This window comes from Diplotaxodon limnothrissa, linkage group LG17, assembly GCF_057381915.1.
Source record: "Diplotaxodon limnothrissa isolate DT_005_m linkage group LG17, D_limnothrissa_male_GT1.1, whole genome shotgun sequence".
In the NCBI taxonomy this organism is placed as follows: Eukaryota; Metazoa; Chordata; class Actinopteri; order Cichliformes; family Cichlidae; genus Diplotaxodon; species Diplotaxodon limnothrissa.
The window spans coordinates 18,476,343-18,499,137 of record NC_140612.1 but is presented as its reverse complement, the minus strand read 5'-3'; the positions used below and the strand labels follow the sequence as shown (position 1 = coordinate 18,499,137).

Sequence of the window (22,795 nt, the reverse complement as noted above, 5' to 3'; positions counted from 1 at the left end):
GACAGGTCCTGCAGGATCACTGAATTCTTCGGTACGTATTTTTCTGTTACACCTCAGCGCTCTCACGCTCGACCTGCGCGTGCCCGCCGTCGCGGTGCCCTGTCCCTTTAAGAGCCTCGTGTTGTTACAGGAAGTGTGAGGGGTGTTTCCAGCTGATCTGAACAACAGGAGGACCGGAGTCTCCCTCAGCAGTCCGACCTGTCTGTGCTTTTTTCGGGCACCTTAGCAAAGCTCGCCGGTCCTGACCTCCGGCGGCTCCTTTGCGCCGCGAAGAGACAGTCGTTCCGGGGTAAATCAGGAGGAGAGCCGGGGGCTTATTCTCGTCCGATAGCCGTGAGCCGGGGCCGTCGGAAGCTGTTAGCTCGGACTGTCATGATCCCAGCTCGGAGATGGCGTCCTTCCCCGGTTTGTGTAAGGCTGTCGGGCCCGCGGAGGAGGAGAACGGGGAGCTGGACGGATCCCTGCAGCAGATGCTGAAGGCCATCGCGGACGAGAGGAGCCGCCTGAACAGCCGACAGGAGATCAGCGGCATCGGTGAGTGTCTGCGGGCTTCTTCGTATCCACACAGGCAGCACCTGAACTCCCGTGAGCAGGGATGAGCCCTCTGACGTGTTTCAGGCTGGCTCTCATTTATCTATGGGTCTGGTTTACTTTGGAGCAGGGCCGGATCTATCTGCTGAAGGCCCCCGGGGCTGTACTCTGGTGTTGGGACCCCGTGAAGACCCAAACACAGTGCTCTCCTCGCTTTCTAACCCAGCAGATGTTTCCATGTTTAAGCATTGGTGGACATTTCTTTAAACTAAAAACTAAAGACAGGTGTGAAAAGGTTTTTTAGTTAACCAAAAAAGTCTAAAAATGCACATGCTGTTCAAACAGGGTTCGGGCTTAGAGCCACAGCGCACAGTGGAGTTTTAAAAATACAGTAAATAACTGTCAATGTTAAATAAGAAATTGCAGGTCCTCTAGTGTCCACCAGAGGCTCCAGCAGTGAACAAATGTCCAACTTTACAGCAGAATAAAAGCCCCAAAATATTGGAGTGATTATAAAATAATGATCTGAAGGCAGCTTTGATCAATAAAAATAATAACTGAATTAATGTAATGACATTTATGGTTAATTTTCTAAACTCTGAGCTCCACAAAGGTCAGAAATCTGTTTTCTGAGGAGGACCTGAATGTCTCCTGTAATGACCTCAGCTGCCGTGGATCCTCCATCTCTATGTATCTCTTTTTTGCAAGGACTGTGTCGAGTCCTCGTGACTGCCTTGTCGCCCGGTCCTCGTCACGAGCCTCGTTGAAAATAAAAATGAAAGTTGATCTTTGCTCCGGCCTGCGTTTGCCGCCAACATCGTCGGAGCGCCGCTCCGCCTGTTTCTGCTGCTCATTTGTTCTGATGGATAAATCAATGAAGCTCTGTTCACAGCACATGACTTCATCACAGCAACTTCACTGTCATCACCAGGAGCAGAGCAAATGTTAGACACTGCAGTGCTACCTCTGCTTCGTGTCATCATACAGTCTCGAGCCAGGCCTCATTTCTTTCTTTCTTTTCCACTGTATTAAACTAAATAGAAATCAGAGTTTGTACAAATCTGATGAGCTTGAAAGCTGATCTGTGGTCTGACCACATTACTTCCTCCTGTCATTACAGAGATGAGCCTGGTCTTGGGTCTTTTCAGATTCTGATCATCTGCTGTAGATGGTTTTTAGGCCTCACTCTTCTTCTTTTGTCCTTCACTTGTCCACTTTTCCTTCTTTTAAAATAAATAAATAAATAAAATTATTTTTCTATTTTTTTTTTTTTTTAGGACACACCACGCTGAGATAATCTAGGTCTTCAGCTCTTTGAAAATCACCTTGTTAGTACAAAAATCGTATCGATGTTAACCTGTTTTATCTTTGGCACATTCTCATTTCTTTAACAGAACTAAAGAAATGAAGTGTTTCAGGGATCATCTGGTAATAAAAGACATGATTAAATGATTTGTTGCTCAGGTGGCCATCATGTGCAGTTGCAGCACTGGTTCATCCTTGAATTTGGAGCCTTTTCATGTTTGAATGATTCACAGGTCAGAGTTCAGAGGATTAACAAACACGATCCTATGGAAATGCTCTGGTACGAGGACTGGACTGAAAAGAAGTGAAAAAGCAGCCAGTGTCCAAAGAAGAACTTGTACTGCTGTTTAAGAGCACTTTAAAAATTCACAGAAACTCTTGACTCCTTAAAAGAAAAATATAATGAGTTTTGGCTCAAGACTTCTGCACAGTATCGCAAACTAAACATTGGGTCTTCGAGCGTTGATCACATGAAACATCCTCAACTTAAATAATAATGAAACCAGTTGATGCAGTTTGACTCTACGTGTTCCTCAAGGCTGTGGCTTCAACTTCATTATTCATGGTTTTATAATACAGTGGACCGTTTATTAGCTGAACTCAAGGAGAGAAAGTCAGTCTGTGTTAGTTTTATATTTAAGGCCACAAACACAATTATTTAAACTGAGCTAATTTTTAATAGACTCTGGATTAGTTTACAGTGACACAGATCTATTTTTTCTGAATAAGAGCAGGTTTCCAGACTAATCGATCGATAACTTAAATATCGTAGAGAAGAGGAGTCTGTGGATACGTCACAGCGTGTGTGTGACACCTGCGGTATCACACACACGCACCCCTGTGGTGTCACACAGGGCAATATTTAACGGTAAAGACTGTACAGTGGGGCTGGAGGTGCTCCTGTTTCTTCATGCAGACTCTGTCGTGTCCTTGGATGCTCCTCTGCAGGCGGCTGGTGGTGACTCAGGTCTGATCCGACAGTGACTCAGGTCTTTGCTCTGATCACAGAATAACTCGGATCAGTCTCTCAGACGCAAAAACATGGTGATGTCGCTAAAAGCATGGTGAGTATATAAGCTCACACACAGCTGACAATCACGACAGCTGACTCAATAAGGAAACTGAGGTTTTTCACATTAAAAGCCTAAGGGATGTGCTTACAGTTCTGTTTTTGCTCGTTTACACAGTAAGAATTTATTTTATTTTAGCTTTTATGATAAACCATGAGCTGAACATGCTTCAGATATTTCACTTACCAAGCTCTTCACAGGAAATGATAACCAGCTGCCTCCCTCCTCCATGTTGGGAAAACGTCCTCCAGCTCGCCGCTGAGCCATCACTATCAGACCGTGGGCGGAGAGGCTCTCTGGAGAGTCAGCTGAATGAAAACACGGGAGAGGAAGGGGAAAGGCGAGCTGAGTATAGCGGCTGAACTTTCAAAATAAGAGCATAAATCCATTGCAGCTAGCGTAGCTCTTGGGGCAAAGCTCCACCTGGGCAGTCCACACAGGTGAGGTCTGTGTGTGGTGACAAGTGGCATGATGTCAGCTCCGGCAGCACCTCTGCTGGGTTAATGAGCAGCTCAGAACTCTGGGTGTGACTATTATTCTGCAGCCACACCTGAATAAACACAGCTGCTGAAAGTTTGATAGAAAATAGAAAAACATGGAGGGCGATTAGACCGCCTCGGTGCTTTTTATCGGTTGGTGGCGGCTCGTATAATTTGAATACGAGCTCTTATTTGAGAATTCACGGTCTGAACTATAAATACTCGCTGAGGCAGTGAAGCGGCAGCCAGGCGAGGCAGAGAGATGAACATGAATGATTTAGCTTTAATTACCTCCTGCTGTAAATACTCTGACATCAGCGCAGCTTTCACGCTGACGCTAACGGTGAGAGCGTCCATCGATCGTCTGAGATCTGCTCTTCAGGAACTGTGGTGCAGAGTTACCGCCGATCTGACCGTGACTCGCTCTCTGCTGACAAATTATTACAAATCCTGCTAAATATTTAATGAGGCCGCAGTCCGAGTCCGTGCAGAGGTGGTTGAAGTGCTCCAGTTTGTGTCTACGTGCACATATGTGTGTGACCGCAGGACGTCACAGCAGCTCCAAGCTGTGTACAGTCTGTCTGTGGAGTGGACTGTTGGAGCCAGACTGTAAAGGTTTAATGTACAGGACCAGTTGTTACCGTCGATTTCCTTTAATAAGCGAATGGAAACATCTCAGTGCTGCGTTTATTTAGCCGATTGGTTTTTAGCTTTAATTTATGTAAGGCTGTAAAATTTGAACTTCTAGACAAAGGTTTTTGTAATTTGTTTAACAAAAAGTAAAATCAGACCTGTTTGGATCATTTTCAGAGTAGCTTTGCATGATTCACAGTTTAAAATAATCCTGTATTTATTCCCGAGCCTTGCTTTAAAACTGTATTTCCCAGATCGTTGGTGAGTGGTTGCTTGAGGTCACTGGCTGGTTTCAGCGAGGGTGACAGCAAAACAAACCTCCCTGTGGCTGCTTTGGTCAGTAGAAGATTGCTGCGGTCTCGTGTAGCTGGTGTGAAAGAGTTTCACTCAGTGTGTCTGCAAACACAAGTGTGACACTGGAAATGTTCCTTACCACTGTGACTTTAGTGACCCTCAGTGCGCTCAGAAAGAACATGTTGATTATATTTAAAGCACAGTCTGTGTAACCTTTTAATTTAATATTCCAAATATTTCCACCCAGCTTTGGGTTTGCCTCCAATGTTGGAGAGGAAGCTAAGCTTAGCTGTGTTGGCTTCATCACGTCAAAGTCAGCTTTGTGGTCGTCATACTGATGCTCAGCTGGATGGTACGCCAACGCTCTCTCAGCTGCCGTACAACATCTGTGACATGCAGATTGTATCAGAGCAGAATGAGCGCTGGCCAGTCAAAGGTTGTAGGTGTGAGTATTTGCATTTTTCTTTAAGTACATTGGAGCTTAATTACGAAGCACTTTCAGACGTTTGGCCTCAGTGGCTCAGGCGTTGCAGAGAGTCTCGCTGGTTCATTCGGCGCTGGTGCGTGCACTTTGTTCATCCTTTCATCCAGGTCACTGGAGCTTCGAAAGAACATCACACAGGATTATATAACTGTCATGAAAAATGCAGCAGGCCTACCACGGCTCATGATATTTCTACTCACTGCTGCAGAGAGATTTGGGGTGATTCAGCTCACTTTCCTCAGATGATGAGTGATAGTGCGCCGGGCTTCATAACACAGTTGATGTATTTTTAAAATGGCATATGCAGCTATAAATAGAGCTGGACTTTTATCAACGTCCCAGAGGCTCCTGCAGAACTGTACTCTGCTTCAGTCAGCTGTGAGCCTTTAACACCTTTAAACAACACTCTGAAGCCCAGGTGACATTATAACAAGATACAACAAGATACCTGGGTGAGTTTAAACTAAATGACACTGTTCAGCACATCAAGGCTGACTCATCCTCGACTCAAATCAGAATACATTTCCTTGAATGTAATTCATACATTACAGTGAGCCTTCACGAGATGATTTTGTTTTTTACTGTTCTCTGGTTCATGACGTCATCATCTTCACCTTCGTTGCAGTGTGAAGCTGTGATTTCAGGGATCTGCAAGTGGGGTTATGTCACACTCAGACATGGTCACAGTTTCTGTCATAAAATCTTTTCATGAAAGACTTGATCTAATCGATTATGCGGACTGCTTAGTATGACATGCGTGGTAGCTAGTGATTTTCATGATCATGTCAGCAGAAGTGGTTCATATGGGACTCAGCAGGGTCATCGACATATGTCATGAGAAGTTGTTGAAGACCCCAAAAAGTTTGAACATGCTGGTTTTCAGTCAGGATGATGTAAGGCAGCGCTGGTTTTCTTTCATTCGTGTGTGTGTGTGTGTGTGTGTGTGTGTGTGTGTGTGTGTGTGTGTGTGTGTGTGTGTGTGTGTGTGTGTGTGTGTGTGTGTGTGTGTGTATATATTTTTTTAATTTAACCTTGATTTATACAGGTATTCCCATTGAGACACAATATCTCATTTACAGGAGAAACCTTTTTTGGACAAACAATTATCACACCAAAGGAAAAAAACAACTTTTTAGTGGGATTTAAAGAGAGCTGGGGGCTCTCTGGGTAAGTTTGGCCATTCTTTGGGTGGTTGGAGTGGTAATAGAGGTCCTTAACATCCATTAGGTGGTTTACGTTGTCATCAGGAGAAACTGAAACATGCTAGTCTTTTAGTGGCATGTTATGTGGTGTCGCAGCATTGGTCTTCTAAAACATTTAGTGGTCATTATCATTCCTGATCTGAACCATTGGTTCAGTCTTCTGCATCTGACCATAACTAGGCTGATCTCGTATATCCTGAACCTGCCGTGGTTAGTTCCTTTAGGAGGTTTTAGTAAGATTTCAAGACAATTGTAGTCAAACTTTTGTTGGTTCCAGCGGCAAGAAAGAAGGTTTGAGTTGCCATTAGGGAGGTTTGAAGAATCCTTTGGCTCTAATTATAAATGTGATTCAATAGGTAGTTTTAGGAGTTCTAGAGAAAATGTAGGTGCTTCCTTTAGGTCTATATGTGGTTCAAGTTCTCTTGTAGGAGGCCTTTGGTATAGTTTAGGTCAGGGGTGTCGAACTCCAGGCCTCGAGGGCTGGTGTCCCGCAGGTTTTAGATATCGCCCCGTTTCAACACACCTGAATCAAATTATTAGTTCATTACCAGGCTTCTGGAGAACTTCAAGACATGTTGAGGTGATAATTTAGCCATTTAAATCAGCTGTGTTGGATCAAGGACACGTCTAAAACATGCAGGACACCGGCCCTCGAGGCCTGGAGTTTGACACCTGTGGTTTAGGTATTGTTGGAGTCACTACAAGGTTGTATGGAGCCTTTATTGGTCTCTGTTCAGGTTTTCAGTGGTTCAGGGTTTGCTCTCTCAGATGATTTTTTTTTTTTTTTTTTTTGTTTTAGGAACCTTTCGGATTTCTAGAGTTATCCCAAACACAGTCGTCTGGGCTCCAGAGTTTCACAGCAAATACTCCGAGGATATTTAAGGATATTGGTAAACAGCTACACCTCTGGCATGATAGGTGGATCTTAAATGCAAAATCTGGGCTGTTTGGTGTTCACATGTGATTAAAACAACAGCCAACAACACAAGGTGTGGCAACAGTTGACGCTGCACCGTCATCAAAACCCTGGAAGAATGTGGTTTGTCCTTCCTGCAGAGCTGCCGTTTTAAAGTACCAGAAATTAAAGGACTGATGGTCAAGTATGAGATGCTGAGGTTTAATAAACTATGCTGGCTGTGAGGCGTGGTTTAAAGTTACTGAGTCATTACTCTGACTGTAGTTACCTGATATTGGAGCCTGAGTTAAGGATTTCTTTTGGCTGGTTCAGTGCTTCCTGTTGCTCTTTGGAGCTTCTTCTGCTTGGGTTGCCAGCAGGTCGTGTTCACTGACTCACCCCCCGTCTGGGGAAAACATCCCTCATGCCAAGCGTGACTGGATGAAGGCCAGAGGTCACTTCCTTTCTACAGCCAGCGGCTCTGCTTGGCTGCTGCCTTAGCTTGGAGGTGTTGACTTGTGTGAGATGTGAACAGCTTTAAGCAGCAGCCTAAACATTAATTCACACACTTGAGTTTCAGCTGTAAACTCTGAATAATGACTGCTGACATCGGGTACTAACACCACAGAGGAAGTCTTAGTCCTTTTATAGGAGCGCAGAGTTAAACATGAGTAATTCGGAGAGGCTAGACAACAAGACCACAAACACCCATCTTGGGGTGCTTGTCATCAGAGAAGCTTAATTACTTCTGCAGTAATGGCCTGTATTTATATAGCGCTTTACTAGTCCCTAAGCACCCCAAAGCGCTTTACATATCCAGTCATCCACCCATTCACACACTGGTGATGGTAAGCTACATTGTAGCCACAGCCACCCTGGGGCGCACTGACAGAGGCGAGGCTGCCGGACACTGGCGCCACCGGGCCCTCTGACTACCACCAGTAGGCAACGGGTGAAGTGTCTTGCCCAAGGACACAACGACCGAGACTGTCCAAGCCGGGGCTCGAACTGGCAACCTTCCGATAACAAGGCGAACTCCCAACTCTTGAGCCACGATCGCCATGTCAGTTCTTTATGAGATGTTTATTTATGAGAAGTACCATTTAAAAGAAAAAAAAAAAAGAAAAAATTGTATTTACCTACCAGAACCAGTGATAAGTATTCATTTATTTCCATTATTTGCAGGTTTATTCAGACTCGTCCTCTCAGTCACTCTAAATTAAACCCATAAGAAGTGTTTGTACAATTACTCTGGTTTCATCTTCATCTCAAATTAAATTAAAGCCTGAACAAATCGAAGCAAACGAAGTTTATCCTCCTGGACCGACATAGAGTTAAACTAATTCATTTAATATCTGTGAAATTTAATGAAATGCCAATACACCATCATGGAAGGGCTTTATACCCACATCATGTGGGTTGGTTACTCCTCGTCATGCTGTGTCTCCTTTAACTTTGTACTGATCTTAGAATATTTAGAATTTGATTTTAATTTTAATTGGATATACAGCAAAAGAAAATAAAAGGCTACTTATAAAATCTAGAAACAGAATAAAATCTTAAAGTCTGATCTGATCTTTAGAGAGGGGGACTTTTTAAACAGATGGGAGGTAAAATAGACAATATAGATATATTTATAGCAGAAGGTAATTAAACATTAAACAGGCTAAAAAATAACTGCGGACAGCCGTGTTAAAACTTTTACAGCAGAAATAAAGATGTTTACACCCTGATGCACAAACTGTTTTGGTTTCTAGAGAGAAGTTCCAGCTTCACAACAACTTTTGCCAAGGAATAAAGAGGAAGTAAAAGAGAGGAATAGTAAGAAAACTGTCACTATTTGCAGATGACAGTGTTATTTATTAGAAAAGAGGAAGATTGTAATTGTTTATCTGAGACTGTAATATCAGGAGTCAGAAACAAATATAACTTGTATTAGGGCTTAAAGTTTGCATGATTAGGGGCGTGGCCTCTTTAACTGACTGGGTGGATGGTGACACAGATGGCTGGAGCTGCTAGCTGTCTGCTAGGCTCCACCTCAGCTAATTGGAATCACTGAACTGGCCCTCTGGATCATGTTTGTGCTGTTGGAGCCTCAAGGATCTCAAAACTGGATTATAGATGGCAGACAGTTGGTGTCGTAAGCCACCGCCTCTGTTCAAAGATTGTCGTTCACAATGTACATAGATGGCTTCTTTCACTCATCTTTCAAACTATCTGTACTCTGTCCAAGATGTGAACATTGGCATCCTCGAAAGAGTGACCTTTGTCCTTTAGATGCAGATGGACAGCCGTGCCTTGTCTCGTCGAGTTGGCTCTTCTATGTTGTGTCATGTATTTGTGAAGTGGCTGTTTGGTCTCTCCAATGTAGAGGTCTGGGCGTTCCTTGCTACACTGTACAGCATGCTCTACGTTGCTAAGTTTGTGTTTAGGAGTTTTGTCTTTGGGATGAGTCAGTTTTTGTCTGAGTGTGTAGCTGGGTCTGAAGTACACTGGGATGTGATGCTTGAAGAAGACTCTTGAGTTTTTCTGATAAACCGGCAACATAGGGGATAACAATGTTGTTGAGTTTGTCTTTCTGATCCTCCCTAGATGGCGTCTCATCTTCTTTTCTGCGCTTCTGGTGTCAGAAATAACTTCTGACACCAAAACACAAAACGTTAGCAGCTAAAATACAAACGCCGAGGCTTCTAAATGTGGCGTGGTGTCACAGTGGCTTTGTGGTCCACAAAGAGTCCAACTCAACAAGAGCCAATCACAGACAGGAACACACACACACACACACACACACACAGCTCAGCATCGATGTGTTTAATTTAAAATATGTTAAACTGTGTGAGGAATCAAAGTTCACCAGTTTTCTTTAATTAAATCAAAATTAGCAAAAACTCTAATGAGCGTGAATCTTAATTGGCTCCGGTTCAGCCGTCTGACCCGCTGACCTTCTCCTGCTGCTCTCCAGGTTTATCTGCAAGAGAAGCTCTCGCAGGAAGTTTAATTCAATGCAGAGTCATTCTCTGGCAACTGCCTGACAACTGTTGCTAAGCAACAAGGCAGGTGCCTCCGGCCTGTAAAAAGGTAGCAAAGAACCCGGGGTGACGGAGGACAGGGGGTCGATACCGAGTGAAACACAGAGCGTCAGTATGAAATCGATTGGTGTCTGTATCCTCTCACACTCGGCCCTGTTTGATCCTTCAAAATAAAAGCGTGTCTAGTAATCCAGCAGCCTGTGAATAATGCATGAGCTGATTTTATTGGTCATAAGGAAGAAATAACTGTGGATCTGAACAAAAGCTGGAGCTGAATAATGGAATAATAGATTTTAGAGACAGAGTGTGAACAAAGCACACTTCCTCTGAGCTGCTTTCAGACATTAAACACTCACTGACACCATATTCACAGGGAAAGGCCTTTGAAACGTTTAAGTCCAGGTTTAGTGTCAGTGCTCGGGTTTTTGAAGCCCGTCTGAATGAAAAAGGTTATTTTAATATTTAATTTTTGTGGAACAGTTTCAGATTTCGTGATGTCACAGTTGTAGTTAAAGCTTTTATTGAAGTGCAGACCTTGAACCTGGATGTTTGGTTAATTAATCATCTGATTGTTTCCCGTGGCTGCAGGTTGGTTTAAACCTCTGAGGAGCACTGCTGTCCTAAATACCACTTGTGTGCTGCTTGACATCAGCAGCTGCTGGATTCTGTCCATAGATCAGTAAGATCGGTGCTGATGTTGGATTAAAAATGACTGAACTGTCACGGCTGTCTGTTATGTTCCTCGATATGAGTAAATAAATGCTCATGCATGTATTTTTGCTGAAGGAACTCTTGTTGCTGAATAGTTTCTTCCCTTTTTCTGTTTTTGTTCCTCTGAAAGGCCAAAATTTATAAAGAAGCTTGAACTGAGGCCAGATTTCGTTAGCAGTTGAAGAACAAATATTTTTTCCTCGAGCAGCCGATCACTCTGTAAGTGTAAGGTAGGAATCACTGGACGTGTTTCAGGCTTCTCTAGTCTCGCCTTTCCTTCGTTTTAAACGCTGTGATGTCACACAGCACCAAAATGTATTCATTTATTTAGTTATTCAACGTTTGAAACATCTGTCATGTCACAGTTGGTGACAGCTGTTAGCCAATTAGATAATGCTATGCAAATATCATGAGAGAGCAATATGTGCATGAAATAAACTGTCGGCTTTTTTCTAACTGCCAGACTCGGACCGTAAGTGGAGAAAAATGGTGTATGTACAGTACTTGACTACACACTGCAGCTCTTAACAGTCAGGAACACCCACAACAGTAAGGAACGTGAATCCTGTCAAAGTGGTTTTTGTTGGGCAGTCACACATATGTCAAGTACTTTTACTGTGAAAGGAAAGAACAGGAAGATGCCCATTCCATACATGTGTACAACAAAGCAACAAGAAAAGTAAAGGATAGACGTAGCTTCTAGGTCTTAAATCTGCATTCTGCACCAGGGGCAACGATTGCCTAAAGGCTTCTGGTCCCATAAACGTTGATGGGAAAACACGTAAACACCCTCCTCATGAGTCGCGATAGTTTCAGTAACATTGAATAAAACATGGAGTTAATTGAGTAAAATTTGGTCATTAATGACGTCGGGACGATTATGTGGTGTGCGCCAGCGAGCATGCTCAGACAGTCATGTCTAATCCATCCCAGTCATTTACTCAGAAATCGTTCCACAGACTGTTTAAAAATCTGCATGAAGCTGCTTTAAACTGAATTCTCGTGCTGACTTGTTGTTTTGACCTTGTGTTTCTTGTCTCTGCAGGCTGTTTTAAAGATGACCGCATCGTTTTCTGGACCTGGATGTTTTCCACGTACTTTATGGAGAAGTGGGCGCCGCGACAGGACGACATGCTGTTCTACGTCCGCCGGAAGCTCTCCTACGTCAGCGCCGACAACAGCGAGGGCAAGAAGGTGACATGACACTTGATGTAAAGAGTCATCATCGCTCACGTTTCAGACATTTGCAGAGCACCAGCAGAGCCTGAGGGCCAGGATTCCAAAATAAAAGGTTTCAGAGAAACGTGAATGAGGCGGTGAGACATGATGGATGTGAGGCTGCATTTGTGTCTCTGTTGGTGAATAATAGATGGCTTGCTGGTCTGGATGTGGAGCAGCATTAAAATAAACCATGTTCAGGCTCCCTGTGAGCTGCAGTGGTTGTGTAACGTTGGTGTTCATGTGAGGATCATTCAGAGGGGGACTTTGACCCACCATCGCTCCCTTGCCCTGAGCTTTCCTACTACTTTTATTGTGAAAATGCAGAGTTTTTCAGACCCTTTCCGGCATCTGACCTGACCTGTGAGTTTTTGGCCCATTAAATGACATATTGCAAATTTTGGATGTGGTTATGATAGTTTGTCCACCACAGGAGCAGAATATGTGACAGAAAAAAGGAAAATCAGAGAACTAAACTTTAACCACTGAGACGTTGGCTCGGTTATCCAAAGCACCGACCCAGAGTGGTTACATCTTTCCCACAATCAACCCTGAAAAGACCCTAGAGGACTTCCTGCTCTCTGAGGTGCTCACACTTTCCTCCGTGGCTCTGGCCTTTGACAGATCTGATGATTAGATTTATCTGAGTCTGCAGCAGAGCGGCTTCGCCCGCAGGTGGACAGTGTGGTTCATTTTTACTGCAGCGTCCGTGGCTGTCAGTCAGACTAACAGCAGATCAGACGATACAGACAGCCATAACAGCCGGCGAGATGATCGGCAGCGACAGCAGCCATCAGCTTCCCATCACTCTGTCCTCTGAAGAATGCAGCTTCAGTCACAGGAACAGAACCTGAAACAGAGCAGATCAGAAAAACGGGTCACGCTGCTGTGACGTGTTTGCTTCATCGTTCAGGTCAGAAAATGTTCATGAAGTTTGCATTGCTGTGAAATCAGGATCATAATCTCCTGCAACACACACACACACACACACACACACACACAATGGAAAACTAGAGTCATTTGACCTGAAATGAGCTTTGTGTTTTTGCTGAATCAGCGTCACTTTTTCAGTTTCAGTTCGTCAAAGCAGGAGGATCTGAGGCCACATAAAAACCACACACACACACACACACAAGCGCTTCACAGGGAAACCATGACGACCGCTCCTACGCTCTAAATGGTTTCTGAGTGATATGAAGGCTGGCTTGTGGAAAACTTGTATTTCCCTCAAGACCAGAGAAATTCACCAAGTGGGCAAGGAAACGGTGGAGGAAGGAAGGAAGTATGTGTATAGGCGGGATGGATGGGGAAAAAGAGGAAGTAGGAGAGGGAATCTGGGAGGAAGTAAGGTTGAAGGAGCTGAGTCTGATGGTAAGTGTGTTCAGACGTGGTGCTGATGGAGGCTTTGTGCTGTGTTTCAGGTGGAGGTGGAGGTCTACAGGAGGGACTCCAAGAAGCTTCCGGGTCTTGGTGACCCCGACATCGACTGGGAGGAGAGCGTCTACCTGAACCTCATCCTTCAGAAGGTGCAGAGCAGTAAAGTTTAAAAAAAGAATCTTTTAAACTGTTTTTTGTTGTCCTCACTAACCTGACTCCTGCACCCTCTTCCAGCTGGACTATGTGGTGACGTGCGCCGTCTGCACGCGCTCAGACGCAGGAGATATCCACATCCACAAGAAGAAATGTCAGGTAGGCGCTCTGCAGCAGCTCGAGCTGATGAAGCCACCAACCTTCTCTCATCCCACCCGTGATTTGTCTCATTTTATTTCCCCTCCTGTGCTCACAGGAAGTGTTCGCATCTCCGAGTAAACATGCCATGGACAGCAAAGGGGAGGAGTCCAAGATGAGCTACCCCAACATCTTCTTCATGATCGACAACTTTGAGGAGGTAAAAGGATGTTTTCAGCTCGTGCAGAGCTTCTGTGGTGAAACGTCTCTGAGCTCACAGTGCTATCACACTGAGGAGGGGAGGTGGGGGAGGAGTGAGGGCGGTGACTGCGCAGATTAGTTGATGAAGCGTGACTAAAAGCTCTCGGCCCATTTTAAAAACGAGCTTGTGCACAAGCGCAGCGTTTTTACCGCCACAAGCAGCAGAGTTCGTGCTGGGACAGAAACCGATGATCCTCCAAGGCAAGGGAAACGCTGCTGACCACAGTCACGAGTCGATGTTTCTGCTGCCGCACAGAAAGACACGGGACATTTGCAGGTGAAGTCATGTGACCTTCTGTTTGTGCAGGTGTTCAGTGACATGACGGTGGGTGAGGGCGAGATGGTGTGCGTGGAGCTGGTGGCGAGCGACAAGAGCAACACCTTCCAGGGCGTCATCTTCCAGGGCTCGATCCGCTACGAGGCGCTCAAGAAGGTCTACGACAACCGGGTTAGAGACCAGAGCGTACACCTGCACACATGAACACCTGCACACATGAACACCTGCACTACACTAGCAGAAACATGCTACAGGAGTGTGAATGTGTTCTCATTTAGCATGCTCACATTTATGAAGTCTTGACACTTGGGCTAAGAACACCTGCAGACTCTGAAGCTCTCAGGTGTGATGGGTCAATCAACTGTCAGCAGTTTGACGTCCGTGTCGTGTTTCAGGTGAGCGTTGCTGCTAAGATGGCCCAGCGGATGTCTTTCGGCTTCTACAAGTACAACAACATGGAGTTTGTGAGGATGAAGGGGCCGCAGGGCAAAGGTCACGCCGAGATGGCCGTCAGCAGGGTGCCGACTGGCAACACCTCCCCCTGCGGCACCGAGGAGGACCAGGTGTCACCCATGCACGAGAGGGTGAGGGAGAAGATGCAGTTTAAATATTCGGTCTTGAGATTTTTCATTTTTTCCTCTGAATGTCTCCACAACAGATTTGAAGGTTTTGTTTTTGAACAGCTGTGTTCATGACCTCAAATGTGATTGAACGTAAGCACTTTACTGTAATACTCTGTGGAGAGGACGGGGACTGCTTTATGTCTCAAACCAAGTTTTTCTTCAGAGGATGAGACCAGTTGTGATTAGGTTGAAATCTGAGTTACCACAGAGAGGCTCGTGTGACCATCCACCACAGAACAACACTGCAGGTGGAGTTACAGTTAAATTGCTTTTTGAGCTGCTGAAGTCTGATCTCACTTTCATTCCCGAGGCCGATAAACAGTTTGAACCTTGTACTGAAGCCTGTGCTTGCTCTATAAAACCTCTTTACAGTAGAGCTGGATATGGTACGCTTAGCTTTATGTTGTGATAAAAGGATCATTCTGCATAAAATCAATCCATCCTCTTTTATAACAGTCTGTTTTACTGCTATCAGAGTTCCTTGGACACTTTTGTAATCATGTCCAGGCCTTTGTTCCTGCTTACATTAAAAAGAAAAGTGAATGAACAGCCCACATATCTCCACATCTGTGCATTAAAAGGGTTTTGATTGAATTGTCCAGTTACAACAGAGGACTGTAATCCCTCAGCAGCTAATTGAATGTTTCAGTTTAACCTCTTAAATGAAATCTGAAGGTCTTCACCTGAAGCTCATCTCCATCACAGAGCTGTGATGAAAACCTGCTCGGCTCGGGCAACCACTGGTGTGGTTTCACTTCTGTGTCCGAGATCTTTGAGAAGTAGAACAGAAAACCCCAAAACTCAGGAAGTGAGTCGAGCGAACGGCACGAAGCTCCGCTCAGACGAAATCAGGTCGAGATCAATAATACATGCAGCTGGACTGACTGTGCATCATTTAACAGCCGGATGTGTCTCTCACAGAGACGTCTGCTGGAAGGAGAGCTCAGCATGAATCCACTCTTTGATTATTGATCTGAACAATAATTAAAAAAAAAAAAAAAATTCACATGAACCAAAAAACCAAAGGATGTGACGGTGTTTACTGAAACAAGGACAGGAGCGATGGGAGAGCTGAAGGAATAAATTTACTCTGCTTAATTGGAGCAGCTCTTCCCCACAAATAAACTTCAAACTGCCCGACGTTCCAACAGGAAGCTCTCTGAACATCAGGACATCACACAGAGATGTAGAAGAAAACGTTTCAGCTGATTTCCAGCTAAACTTTCTCCTCATTACCAAAGAATCTGGTGCTGGTCAGGTGTGAATTTTAGGATATTTACACAGTTAATTGCTAATTAATTTTAGCTCAGGTTGGCTTGTGTCTCTGTAATACAAGCTGCATATCATCCCACCATCACCAGCAGGACAATGATGCACAATCAGCAGATTAAACCACTGATCACCTGTGGACCACAGACAGAAAAGCCTAGACTCCTGTGATGTTTTATTAAATATATAATCCACAATGTTGTTCCTGAAAAGGCCAAATTTCTCTGCTGTTCCAGAGTAAGATGTCCCTCAGGGTTCGACATTAGGCCTTCTGATATATATATTTTTTTACTTGAATAAGACTTTACAGCTGAACACAAAGTATACTTTTTTGCTGATGATGCCATCCTTTATGAAACCTTCTTTGAGCCCCTCCTCTTGGGTTTATTTGTGCCCCTGTTTTTAAAAACAAACAAAAAACCAAACATTTGCTCCTTTGGGGCTTTTAAATGTTTCGATCGATGGTTCCGATCTCTGTATGTGACTCACTTTATTAATGTGAAACTTCCCAACAAGACAAACAGTTTGGGTTTTAGAGAATTTCGTGTCCCTGCTCTGGTCACCAGCCGTACACTTACAGTACATCGGGAATTTAAGGTTGGATTGCAAACGAATAAAATGCAACTGAGGATTTCGGCCAGTGAAACATCTCTTCTGCCTCCCCGTCTCACTTCTGTATAACGAGGTCTCGGTGACATGTGACTAAATCTTACTTCCTGTGTGGACTCTAACCTGCTGTCCTTCCTCAGGTGACATCGTTCAGCACGCCTCCGACCCCGGAGAAGAACCGCCCCTCCTTCTTCTCGCCGTCTCTGAGGCGCAAGATGCCTCGAAACCGGATCGCTGAGATGAAGAAGTCTCACTCTGCCAACGACAGCGAGGAGTTCTTCAGGGAGGAGGAAGATGAAGGTAAAGACTGGCACTTCTGCCTCATTCCTGAGACGCTCACCACAAGTGTGGGTAAAGTTTTCCTGAATTAATTCAGTTTATCAATCAGGTTAGCTGTGAGTCTCTTTGTGATAACACAACATTAATAAAAGATCATTAAACAGTCGTTTCTAATATACAGCAGTTCTCAGCAGCAGGTTCAAAATCTCCTTTTCCCCCTGAAGTAATCAAAGATCCAGAAACATGAATGTGTCACAAAACAGAGTTCTCAAAACAGATCAGTAAAGTTAATTAAATGTAACCTGTGCGGTTGTGGCTCAGTAAACTAAACTCGTCCTGGAATTCAGACTTTGGGTTCCTGGATGTTGCTTGGTCGGTTATGGGGAAAAAAACGCTACCCGATCAAATGTTGGCATGGTTTATGGTCAGAGCCACTATGATATCTGATCATCTTTGAACCTCCAGTAAGCAAACTTCCTGCTCCTCTGTAAGAAACCCAGCTGGAGAATTTAATGACAGTAAGTGTAAAATGGCGCCATGACATGTTCTGGTTTTACTTAAAGCTGAATTTTAACCCTCAGTGGGCAAAAATCTTTAATTTACTCTGTAAAACATTTAAGAGCATTACCAAAAATGGTTTATTAATAACATTTTTTTCAATTTCTTTCTTTTTTTTTTTTTTTTGTGTTCAGATCTTCACACCACCACAAACCTCCGCTCGCGCTCGCTGTCGGGCACCGGGCGCTCATTGGTCGGCTCGTGGCTCAAACTGAACCGGGCAGAGGATTATTTCCTGCTGTACTCACACCTGACCTACGTCACCCTGCCACTGCACCGCATCACCACAGGTCAGAGGTCTCACACAGCACCACAGTGCCCTACTACCCTCTGCAGGGACACTGCGGGAACTGCAGGAAGTAAAGAATGACATTTTAAATTTATTTTAGGTCTCATTAATTCATAATATTGATTCTATTGAGGGTTACATAAAGGATAAAACCTGCCTTTGGATAATCTGCAGGATCATGTTTGTCTTTCATTGCCCAGCAGGAGATCATTAACATTGTTTTGTGTTGTCAGTGACAGCAGATGTGTGCTGATGATCACTGATGGATTGTGCGCGCTCTGTTATTTATTGTGTCTGTGTGTTTCAGACATCCTGGAGGTGAGGCAGAAGCCGATCCTGATGACATAGCATAGCTGGACTCAAAGCATCACTACGAAGTGCCTCCTGCATCAGGCCACCGAGACAACAGCAGCGCCCCCGGTGTTCTGACCGAGACCCGCAACCAAACAGCCGCTTCAACCGGAGACGCAGAAACGGCGTCAGAGGGACGACGAACAAACCAGCCATCCGAGAAGTGCCTCCGACTCTTTCGGTTCCTGCGGCCATCTCCACGGAAATGGGCCCGGAGTCAGGATCACATGACCTCTGCGTGAACTGACCGGAAATGAGAGCGAAGAATGTTTTTGTCTGTAAATACCTGCTGCTTTTCTCACAGACGCCTTGACTAAAGGTCGAGCTTTTAGAGACCGCCTCCTACTTCCTGTTCGGCTCGCTGTGGACTTCTTGTTTAAACTCCACCACGGGTGAAATTCTGGGTCACAGTGATTGTGTGAGAGGAAACGGCGGGGTCAAATCCACCTGACTTATACAGGAAGTGGTCGCTTCACTTCAGAATAAAACACCAACCTGTACAACTGAGTTCACAGTTTAAACCAAACGACATGTGATAAGTGTCACATGACACAGTCAGTTAAGGATTCTGTCATAATCATTTTACAGGATTATAACTAAAGACAAAAATTTTAAAAATAATTCTAAGAATGATAATTTTTTCAACTAAGACATGACCCACATTTTCACAACACTTATTCAAGTTTTTCCCCTGTTTTTGTAGAGAAAACATGAAATATTTCATATTTATTTATATTTGTTGTTGAATTTTATTATCAGACATCAAAGATTTTACAGGAAAAGGTATTATAAAAATCATTTTTGTTCATTATGTTGAAAGTTTTCCCTTCTGAAAGAAAATGCATCTAAAGAATAGTTACATTTTCAGCTTAAGATTTCTCTCAGAATGACTCAGACCTCAGTCATTCACTAAGATCAGCAAACAGTAAAACGAGTCCTTCAGACACTAAAACCTAAAACTCTTTATTTAAACACTACTCGCTTCATGTTGGATTTTCTGAGTAAATGTGTTCTAATGAACCAAAAATACAGAAAATAAATACAGTTCTGATGCTGAAGACCCAACTTCATCTTGTGCGTTCTTAATTTCTTTGTATATAATGAATTTTATAAGTTTAAGATGTGAAACTATAAATGTAAGTTATTATATCTGCGTTTTTCACAAATTTGTACTTCTGTCTTACCTTCCAGTGTGAAACACTTGGAGGCGACTTTTGTTGTGATTATATGAATAAAACTGAATTTACAGAAAATTTCCAACTAACAAAACGAGAATCTATTAAAGTCATTTTGAGAGAAATCTTGAATTATTTTAACTGGTGCAACATCATAAAGGCTAACGTTGAGTAATCCTGATGAAGAAATTCTCATATTTTATTCCAACACTCCAGAGTATTCACTAAATAGTTTTAACTTTTATCTGTATGTACGTATGATTGAAAGCAACCCGTCTATAACATTTTAATGGTAACTTTATGACAAGTGTTTTTAATACTAGCATTTATCGTCAGCGCTGAAGGAAATTTTTTAAAAAGAACTTTAGAACTTAAGATTTTTCACAAGTTTGTGCCATGAGTTTTCTTTCTGTTGCATTATCTCATTAAGCTCATTAAAAATATTCAGTTTAAAAAAATAAAACTTATTGTAAAATTGCAGTTCATGAATTGTTACACAAAATTATTTCAGTATTTAAATACTTGACTAAAATTAAAATTTTAAGTCCAAAATCTTTGAGTCTACTTTAAAGTTCAAATTAAAACGAGTTTGAATACAGATACAGCTTTAATTCTGATGACATGTTCAGTTTGGGATCATTTCAGTAGGACTTGTTGAACCATGATTCAGTATTTGACCCCGTCCTCGTGTCCTCGTCTTTATACGAAATCACTTTTTCGACTTTTCACGTCGACTCACTAAAGCGAAAAAAGGTAAAAGAAAAAAAGCAGCTTATAAAAACCAGCTTTTACTTTTTACAGATTTATTTTCAAACCTGCGGCTGAAACTGGACGAGACTTGAAAAACTGCTGAAGTTCCAGACGAAACTTTAAGGGAACAAAAGAAACTGAAGCAGCCGGCTGTTGATGTTAAAGTGACTCCCGGTTTTTGTCCCTCTGAGCTCCCGAAGCCTTAAACACACTGACTGTGTAACATCTCCTCTTTTCACTTCCTGTTTCTTTAAACTCACCTGTGAGACGTTTTAGACACACCAACCAGCCCAGGCTTCGAAGCGTCACCTGCTCCTCACCTGCATCATCAGAACACCAGAATCAGAATCACTCTGTGTGACTCACAGCGACTCCTTTTTCTATGTTTCCTGTGAAAACTTAATCTTTTTGGATGTTGGAAAAAGTTACAGCTGAGAAATGTTTTAAGAAAACTGGAACAAATTCAACACTGTAAGGAGGGGAGGGGGGCTAAAATTGAACTGAGTCTAGGTAAGTAAAAATTTTAGTTTTAAGGGCATTTATTAAAGAAAACTGCTTTTACCTCCTGAATGGAGAAAATCTCAGTAACCTAAAAGTGAAATCAATTTTACTCTAAAATTTCAAAGAAAAATGAATCTGTTTTTAAAGTAAGTCGTACCTTGAGAAAAAACTCCAACTCTGATCCAAAGTTTGTGATAAAATGATGTAATGTTATCATCTTACATTATTAAAATTAGTTTTAGATATTGGAAAAAAAATTTTCAAGAATACACTTTGAGGTTTTAATGATTTGCATGTACGCTGTACTACAAACACCTGGTGTTTTCAGGTTTGAGGGTGGAGTCAGATCAGCTGTTGGTGTTATTGATCAGATGTCATCAGTATTGGTTTGCTCTCAGATGAAGCCATCGTCGCTCAGAGTGTTTTCCTCCGTGTCGTATTGCACCTTTTTCTTTGTGTCAGTGTTTTTGATGTAGTTTATAGATCTCCAGCTGAATGTATCCACGCTGATTAACAAGCGCTTTAAGTGAGAGACGTTTGACGGACTGTGACGGTTTGCACTGTAAAACGCTTTTACAGCCTTTTTGGAAGCAGTTTGTTAAACTTTCTGTTGACGTGTTCATGCTTCCATCACAGCTTTTGTACACAGACACACTTAATGTGCATGTTTCTGTCTCTTCCTTTGTTTCCAGACTCTCTGTACATTCTCCTGCATTTATTTACTGAAATACACATTAGCAGAAAAACACCTCAATGTCAAGTCGTCTGAATTCAGCCCCACAGTCACAGGTCATTAAGGTGGACTTACTACAGTTACACTGAGCTGTGGTGAAGCCCTTCAGTGTAAACATGCTGTGTTAGGTCCTCCCCCTTTAAATACACCCTCTGCAAAAGCTGTTTTTTCTGGTTGACCAGCTTTTGGAAGCCTGCCGAGGACCAGGTGTGGCTGTAGTAATGAGGGCACCAAAATAAATAACAAAAAAACACTTTCCTTCCAAAAGTAGAAAAAAAACTAGTCTTAGAAGCCTTGGATCACAGGGATTACTGTACACACGCCAACCTCAACTGGCCATGTTAACATCCACCACTGGAACTGTAGTGTGCAGAAGTCTTGAACCACTGCCTGTTTCTTTACATTTTTCTTCCTGAAGGTCTTTCAAAGTTCTTTGGACACTGGCGGCTTTTCCAGGTCTTATACTCGACAGTGTTCACAGGAGTGTGTTTGTGTTAAAACACAACGCTGACCTTTCACTCACGTGTCTACACGAAATAGACGACTCATTTGTTTAGATCACTGTTTGCCAAATGAAATGCAGTGGAAGATTATCTGGTTCCACCTGATTCTTAAGTGACCGGTGTAATGGGCAGAACAACTACATTCTCTTCCACTAGAGGGCAGTATAACTTCCTGCTCTAATTAAATGGGTTGCAAACTGCCAGTAAAACAGGCGACAAAGAAATTACATAGTGAGTGCGACAACACAGGGCGTAATAGCAATAGATAAATATTTTTTGGGGAAAAAAAGGTCCTGGAGAAAATTCCAACCCAGATAAGCCCATAGCATGAGTAGTGGTCACAAGAAAGCAAAATTGGTATAGTGGGGAGAAATCGATCCGATTCTGCTGGTGCGCTGGGAAAAATTATCAATATGCATTTTGTGACATTTGTTTGGTGGTGTGCCGTGTGATTATTATCATTTTTGTTAATGTGAAATATGTGCCGTGGTTCCTATATGTTGGGAAACACTGGTTTAGATTAAAATAGCAAACAACACTTTGACATAATATTTCTGCACCAGCAAACTGAAAACAATACATGATGTGCACTGTCCTTAAAAGCTGAGTAAACTGGACAAATGGAGGACAAAAACAAACAAAAGACAAAAAGTGTCAGGGAAAGGCGGACTTATGAAAATGACACAACTGGACTGAAAATCAGAGGAAAACTTCTGATGGAGAGATGGATCGAAATCATTTTCAGTATGTACAGGTCATCAGGTGAGCTTTATTAAAACTGATGAATTATGAACATACACACATCTGATCAGCAGCAACATCACAATGATCCCAAACACACTGCCAGTGCAGTAAAAACACACCTGATAGTTCTGTTTCTATGTAAAACAGAATTATCCAAAGAAGAGCTGTGAAGCCTGCAGACGCAGAGATGACAAAGTTCAGACTGAAGAATAAAGGTACTTACATCAAAACTGTTTTTGCCTTATATTCTGTATTTTACATTTTTGTTTCTACACTTCAATAAATCACTGCACTGAAATGAAGCGAGTGCAAGAGTTTTCTAAAACTAAGAATGAGCATGAAAGTGTTACCTCA

General features: G+C 43.0%; 1 protein-coding gene across 1 annotated transcript; it reads left to right on the top strand.

Moving 5' to 3' along the window:
- Positions 1–178: 178 nt before the first annotated feature.
- Positions 179–18,664, top strand: kiaa0930. The gene is made up of 10 exons (XM_085376021.1): positions 179–534; positions 11,679–11,827; positions 13,273–13,377; positions 13,463–13,540; positions 13,638–13,739; positions 14,088–14,228; positions 14,453–14,641; positions 16,699–16,858; positions 17,530–17,685; positions 17,992–18,664. The coding sequence occupies exons 1-10, from the start codon at positions 390–392 to the stop codon at positions 18,030–18,032; spliced, it is 1,266 nt and encodes a 421-aa protein (XP_085232147.1). The 5' UTR covers positions 179–389; the 3' UTR covers positions 18,033–18,664.
- The last annotated feature ends 4,131 nt before the right edge of the window (positions 18,665–22,795 follow it).